General features: G+C 35.2%; 1 protein-coding gene across 1 annotated transcript in view; it reads right to left on the reverse strand.

Annotated features, from left to right (window-relative positions):
• LOC107730564 (growth factor receptor-bound protein 14-like) overlaps positions 1 to 7990 on the reverse strand; it is a 25610-nt gene that overhangs the window by 4747 nt on the left and 12873 nt on the right. The window contains exons 6-8 of the mRNA XM_016541420.1: positions 5917 to 6027; positions 4985 to 5080; positions 2962 to 3024 (exon numbers count right to left, since the gene is read on the reverse strand). Coding sequence (XP_016396906.1) covers positions 2962 to 3024; positions 4985 to 5080; positions 5917 to 6027 — 270 coding nt within the window. The remainder of the gene's footprint in view (positions 1 to 2961; positions 3025 to 4984; positions 5081 to 5916; positions 6028 to 7990) is intronic.

The following is a 7990-nucleotide window of genomic DNA, read 5'->3' on the forward strand; positions in this document are numbered from 1 at the left end:
CCATGATCGACATTAAGGTCTGCTTAAGAATAAGCGTGCACAAATTAGTGAGATTGTGTGAATTTAATTTGTCGTTAATGGAACAGCTTTAGCCCCGATTGATTTGTTAGGTTGTTTCAGGTCAGGTTTTGGTCTCCGTGGTGTTGTGATGCGTCATATTCATGCAGCAGTGATGAGAGAGCGCGCTTGAGAAACAGTTTAGCGAGGAGAAATCAATCTACATATAAAATATTGGTCACATATTATTGGTCACGTTCTAAATAATAAAAGTATAGCGCATCTATTAGTAATTATATATAAATAAATCGGTTTTTACCGATGCAAATATGTTAGAAACGATGCATCGCGATATAAATGACAACTTGTAGCCGATGCACACTTTTTATGCCGATGCACCGAGCGAATCAGGGAATCTTCTTATCCCTAGTTTATATGTATTAATATAGTCTGTGGAAGGCGTAGGACCATAAAATGTTTGTCCAATCAAATTCCTCGGTCCGAGGGCTATGATAGGCTGTCCTACCTAATGTATTTGCATACCTCCACGCACCCTGTTCGCTCAGACGTGATCCGTCATCAGTGCATTCCATTGAGAATGGAAGGTGTTATTATTGTAATATTATGCTCTTTGTACTGTAATGTTTTCTCACCGGTGAATGAGACATGAGGTAATCTGACAGGGTTGCATTAAATCCTACACCAACGCCGTCTCTCATCGTGTCGCTGGTTAGTCTCTGGTCTGTCTGTGCGCGGTCATGTGTTTTGGAGGAGGCGTGGCTTTGGAGAGTGATTTGCAGGGAGGGTGAGATCTTATGCTTTCAAATCTATAGCTTGCTATTGCTAGCCTCTCCGAAATCGCCTTCCCTACCTTTAATAATATCAATATTTACATTTAGCTTCAGTTTTAGTTTTAGTTAACTATAATAACCCTGACTCTGTGATACATGTTCATGTGGATCCATGTTAATGTAAAATGTTTGCAAAATGCATAAATTATAAACAAATTAAATTTCTGCTGTAAAGCAGCTCTACAGAAGATAATAGTGTTATTAGATCATCTATAAATTCTATGAATCTATGAATAGTCATTTGAACTCCTCTATGAATTCAGCCCCATATTTGATCTGCTCACTCTCTCTGGTCTTAGTTTGAGATGGATTTTGTTATTTTTCTACATGAAAACTGGTTACTTTGTTCAGGCGCCTCTTAAGAATGTTGAGTTGTGAAGGGCTTACAGCTGTGCTGGTTTTCAAGAGCACACTCACTTATCAAACAAAAGAAGCATTTTCTTCCACAGTGATGCCTATAGCGAGAGAAGCAGTGATTATGACTTCTGAAAGGTCCTTAATCTCAGCCATGTGTTCGTATCCATACAAACGCACTAATACACGAGCGGTGAGGGTTTATGACACTGGATGACAGAATAATTCCACAAAGACACAACAGCTTCACCTCATTCTGCATCAACTGCTTCTTTGTGTTTGAGGAACAAAGTGAAAGAAAGCAAATCCAGACACACGGAGAGCTGAATCTCACGAAACCCGTCAAGAACACTTCCGTGTCATACTTAGCCCCAAAATAAAAGAAATAAGAAATCATAGTTAGCATATTTTGTGTAGCGTATAAGTGGAGCTCATTGTTTTTAATGCTGTGATTGATTTGCACAGTGACATTATTTTCATGATAAATAAAAAAAAAAGTGGCTGTAGCCTACAAATATTCGGAAAACAACTTCGTTAAATTAGGTGCTTTTCATGTTTTGATAAATTAGGTTTTAATCAACCGGATGATAGTGAATACAGAATAATTAATTTATTGAGCACATATGAAATATGCAAAATTGTCTTCAAAAAATAATGTAAATTTTAATTACAGTATTGCAAAAAAAACTAATTCTCATAACTAAATTGCAAATATATATATATATATATAGGTGTAATAAAGGTGTAATTATGATTTTTACATTATGATTTTATTTTATGAGAACGTAAATGCATTTAAAAAAGGAAATGTATTAAATATATTTTTTAAAAATCAACAAAGCACAACAAATAAGAATTTTGGAATAAATGTGCTAAATTGTAAACAAAAAAATAAATAAATAAAAACAATTAAAATCGGTCTTTAATCAAAATGTTATTTTATTTTTTTATTTTGGGGCTGAAAAAAGGATATATATATATATATATATATATATATATATATATAGATAGATAGATAGGTGTAATAAATAGGTGTAATTTTTATTATGAAATATATGGAGGCCATCAAAGACCATGCATTATTATTTTCTCCTGTCTTGTTTTCTCATGATCACATTATTTTCTAGCAATCTTGAAATAACAAAAGCTGTTTTCTTGTAATCTCAACTTCATTTTCTCACAGCAGCTCCCCATTTTTCTAGTCATCTGCAAACCATTTAATCATCATCTGTCAAACATCATTCTATAAGCATGCAGACATTTTGGTCTCTGGAGTTGGCTGGCGATGAAATTGACCGCACTGACCCTATAGTGTCTAAGATGATAGTGTTACAGCCTTCATCTTAAGTGTCAGACACTGCTTCAGAAGTCTGAATATCACTTACACACATCAGACTAAAACCCAGTTCACTCATTCATGATGCAGCAGGATATTGAGTTAAGAAATTACTTGTTTCCTCAAGACCAAGAAAACAAGAGAAAACAAGTTTAATTTTAAGCAACCATTGTTAAATTTAGTTTACATCTTGAACTTTTAGCCTTGAACCTTTTTGAGTCTTTTTAAAACAATAAAGTGCTTTCTAATGAAAAAAAGAAACCTGCCAAGGATGTGCCGAGCAAAAATGACAGTATTTCAGTGCTGGTTTCCACTGTACGACTGTAACGTGTGTTTATGGTTATTGTGGAGCTTCTCGGTGGTTTAAACATTCTGCTGTGCTAAACATACATGACAGATTATGGACTAGAGTCTGTGGCTCACCATTGGAGAACTCTTCTGCTTCTGATAGGGCTGGATGAAGTTCTGGTAAAGCTGCATGCCGTACTGTGAACAAACAAACAAACACACATTACAGCTCTGTTCCACAGCCTACTAGGCTTGCCGCGATAGACGGTTCTGACGGTGATACCGTTGTTAAGCCGCAACACCGGTTACGTCACTTGCCCACCGCGGCACCGACCCCCACCGTCGTTTAGATTTTTTTATAGTAATAAAAATAATTTAGTTCAGTAAAAGAACAGACACTACAATTAAAAACTGAACGCGGCTGCTCAATGCAGCGTGCCGAACGACAGTCGCATCACAGATCAGATTTCATTTCTCCAGTGAGGAGAGTGAGTCGAGCTGATTCACAAGAAGAGTGAGGTGAGACAGACAAGACGTTGGCGGATGATTTAGTTTCGAAACGAAATGCAAAAGCGCCTGTTTGGCAGTATTTTGGGATTTTGAAAAGCCTGTTGACTTTTGCCGTTTAACTAAGGTGATTTTGGAAGTTTTTTTAAACATTTGTTCCCTAACTGCCGCTAATTCGAAAGTAAAATGCGCACGGTGCTTTTAAGCTATTTAAAAGCGAAGGAAAGCGAGGAAAAGAGGGAAAATTCAAACGAACTAAAAACAAACAATTGCTTTACGCCGAATTGCCGCTATTTGAAAGTGAAAGTGAAATGCGCACGCCGCTTTTGCAAGCTATTTAAAAGCGAAGGAAAGAGAGGAAATGAGGAAACGCTCCTGCCCCCACGGTGATACCGGTATTATCGGTGTTGTCACACGTCGATTAACCGGTGGGAAAATTTCCTCACCGTCACAACCCTACAGCCGGCAAGATTTTATTTTGGCCTAGAAGCTAGTATGTTTCACAACCTAATTTGTTTTTATATATGTATATTGTCAGAGCTCTCCATTGCTGGATGTGTGTGCGGTGTTGAGGAGTTCAGTGCATCGGAGACGCACCATTCTGACAGTGCCCTGGATAGTGGAGTTCCTGTCCATGCTGGATTACGTCGGCCCATTTCTTCCTTTTTACAGGACTGCTCTGTGCCTTCTGCTCCAGATCTACAAGTGCGTTTATGACATATACGTCAAAGATGATCTCTGCGTGTGATTGTTGTTAATTATGGTTATGTGTGTGTGTCAGGAGGATGGTATTGGGTCGAGGAGGGGAGCTGTGTTACATGAATCAGCTGCTCATGTCACACGTCGATTAACCGGTGGGAAAATTTCCTCACCGTCACAACCCTACAGCCTACATAGGCAGCTGCCTTCTGAGGGAGCATCCTAACTGAAATGGAACCTCAAAAGGCTTCTGATTTCAGCAAATCAGCATATTAGAATGATTTCTGAAGAATCATGTGACACTGAAGACTGGAGTAATGATGCTGAAAATTCAGATTTACATCACAGGAATAAATTACATTTTAAAATATACTATAATAGAAAATATTTTTAAAAAAATCTTACCAACCCCAAACTTTTGAATGGTGGTATACATTTATTCTAAATGCTGCTTCTAAAGCTGCATAACATCTCAAGTTAAAAACATTGCTGAATGCAAAAAAAAAAAAAAAAAAAAAAAAACATAGCTACTTTTGAATAAGCATCAATGGAGAAAGATAGCTGGACACTGCAAAGATAAACAATTACTTCTGAAGTGCTTCAGAAATAAACATACTGATAACAAGACAATTAGTCAGAGAATTATTCCATTTGTGTGCGTGTTTTTAAGTAGTCCATTGCAATGTAATGTATATAAATCTCAGTGATGCATATGCATATGAACAAAAATAACGATATCACTTTGCCACTCACGTCGGCAAAAATTGTCAAACCTAACTGAAAATGAATGAATTCTGGCTGCTATGTTTTTGCAATTTATTGTGTCAGGAGTGTCAGAAGTGCATTTTAACAGAGAGCCTCAGATTGAGGACGCAGCAGGACCACTGTCGCTGAGAGGTGCAATGGGAACAAACCTTACAATGAGACCGAGGGAGAGAGAGGCAGTTCTCACCTTGAAGAGGCGCATGGCTGTAACCCAACATGTCCTGGTTTGCTCATCATCTGCACAGAGCAGCTTCAGGTCACGTGCAGAATTCGACTTGCATGCCTGGATATGAGGAGACATCTACACTTTAGAGCTCAGTTTTCCTTTCAAATAAGATCTTTCATTTATCGTCTTGAATGAACAGTCCTTTAAAAAAAAAATGTATCTTTCATATGTCTCTTATTTTAATTTCAATGTATACTTTTTTCTTTTTAATTTATCAATTTTTTCTTTAATTTAAACAATTTATTTTTATTTGTTATTGCTTTTATCTCGTGTGCATTTTTATGATCGCTATTTAAAAAAAAAAATCATTTTTATGTTAAGCACATTGAATTAATATTGTGTATGAAATGCGCTATATAAATAAACTTACTTTGTCTTGTCGAATATTTTTCATGATGCTAAAGTGTATAATTATAAGTATAAGCTCCCAAAAGCTTTTCTAAAGTTTCAATTGTCTTGTTTCACTGTCTTAAATAACAAAAGCAATATTTCATTTCATTTATTTGGTAAGTATCCATAAAGCAGTCATGATTGTGAAACAGCGATCATCTTTTAACTAATACAATACATAGATTTTACAATATATTTTTCTAATATTCCCACTGTCACACGTCAGAGCAGAGATCAATGTTTTAACACTAAAGAAACATTACAAAGTTCACGAAAGATAAGGAGCCAGACAGATTGCTTGATGCCAGTTTTATAGAACCCACAATAAACAATAAATCGGAGACATAATGAGGCTTTATTATATCATAAAACCACTGGTAACACTGACCTCGACTGCTGCAATTGTGTATAATCCAATATTACAGTGAGATTAATTATAAAGCATGTACAAAAAGCCAAAAGACTGTGTGATTTGAAGACTGAAAGTCTTTGCACTGAATTACCTTCACACAGAAGCCGTAGTCTGTCGGGGCGCCGTAAACTTTTTTGGCAGATAATAACGTGTAGACGTCACTGTCACCGAACTCTGCTATGAACTGCAAGTGTCTGGGATCCTTTAGAAAAGAGAAAATAATAATAATACAGTGTTAAAATAGGAATTACACATCCAAAACAAACGTAACTGCTATTTATTCCTAAATTAACCATTAAATTGACAAGCAATCAATCTACAAAACAAATAAATAAAAGAAAAAAAAGTTCTGTTATCCAGTTGAGTTCATCAAAATATGTAATCTACAAATATTTACATAATTTTTATATATTACAAAATAGAAATTAAAAGAGTGCTGCTTCATATTTTTGTGGAAACCGTGATAAAGGATTCTTTGATGAAGAGAAAGAACTGCATTTATTTGAAATAGTGAACATTTATAATGTTACAAAAGTTTTCTGACACTGATTAATGTGTCCTTGTTTAATAAAAGTATTAATTTATTTTAATAAATAAAAGAAAAAAAAAGTTCTGTTATCCAGTTGAGTTCATCAAAATATGTAATCTACAAATATTTACATCATTTTTATATATTACAAAATAGAAATTAAAAGAGTGCTGCTTCATATTTTTGTGGAAACCGTGATAAAGGATTCTTTGATGAAGAGAAAGAACTGCATTTATTTGAAATAGTGAACATTTATAATGTTACAAAAGTTTTCTGACACTGATTAATGTGTCCTTGTTTAATAAAAGTATTAATTTATTTTTTTAAAAATCAACTTTTGAACTATTTTAATTTATGTTTTTGAAAGTAAATCACCAATTATGCTCACCAAGTAAAAACAGTAATATTGTGAAATGTTATTACAATTTAAAATAACTCTTTTCTATTTGAATATATTGTAAAATGTAATTTATTCCTGTGATGCAAAGCTGAATTTTCGCCATCATTACTCCAGTCTTCAGTGTCACAGGATCCTTCAGAAATCATTCTAATATGCCGATTAAAAAACATGAATTGTTATATAATTACTATCAATGTTATAAATAGTTTGTATGCAGCTTTGTATTTTTAATTAATTAAAAATATTAACCAACAATTAATATACAATATAAACTTCAAAAAGTCATCAATCATAACAGTCAAAGGTGTGAGTGGTGCATGTGTTCGCATTCCATCACAGAGTGAAGTTCCAGCGGTAAGCTGCTGTAGCGAGGAATAAATCCAAACATGTGAGTCATGAACGGCATCTGACAGACCGTCAGGACACGAGCGACACGCGTGGAATTTGTAATGTAATATAGAGAAGAGAATGTGTGACCGATCACAGACTCCTAGAGACAAAAGACTTGAACTGTGCACATGAGGGGGGATTGGGAATGAAAAAAACAAACAAACAAACAAACAGCCAGGCAGTTTGTTGAAATTCAAGTCACTTTGTCTCAGCGGCTGCACTACTGCTGCTCATTTACACTCTCACATGCTTTCAAATTGGTTATCAAAAGAACATGAGTATCTAAAGTGGATTTGAAGAACATTTTTCAAAGAATTTGTTATTTTACATGTATGAAGTCTATCCCAGATTTTAAATCAATGCTGCAAGCTCAACGGAGACTAAGGCTGCTGGCTTCAGTTACACTGAGGCTGTAATATGCATATCCATGGCAAGAGAAAGCATGGAAACGTGTTGCAACGGCAGGAGCTTTATCTCAGCAACACCGCTAGTGAAAGAAAAAGGAAAGTGAGAGAGAGAGAGACAGAGACAGAGAAAGAAAAGCAAGGAAAAAAACCACCCACAAAGCCAGGCTTTGTCTCACCTTTATAAGCCTCACCTGTCTCGTTTCCAAACTGACAGAGACAGACTAGTAAGGTGTGGACTCACAAACTAGCAGAACTCTTTCCACCTTTGACACAAAAATATAACAGCCAAAACCAGGGGGAAATAAAAACAGCAGAATCTGGTCTAATTGCTTGGCTGAATTGAATCACTCAGTCAGTTCTTCAATACTCGCACATTTATGTTTTACATTAATTTTGAATAAAAAAAATAAAATAAAAAAAATAAAATAAAAAAAATAAA

The sequence above is a fragment of the Sinocyclocheilus rhinocerous genome, unplaced genomic scaffold, assembly GCF_001515625.1.
Source record: "Sinocyclocheilus rhinocerous isolate Xijiao unplaced genomic scaffold, SAMN03320098_v1.1 scaffold818, whole genome shotgun sequence".
In the NCBI taxonomy this organism is placed as follows: Eukaryota; Metazoa; Chordata; class Actinopteri; order Cypriniformes; family Cyprinidae; genus Sinocyclocheilus; species Sinocyclocheilus rhinocerous.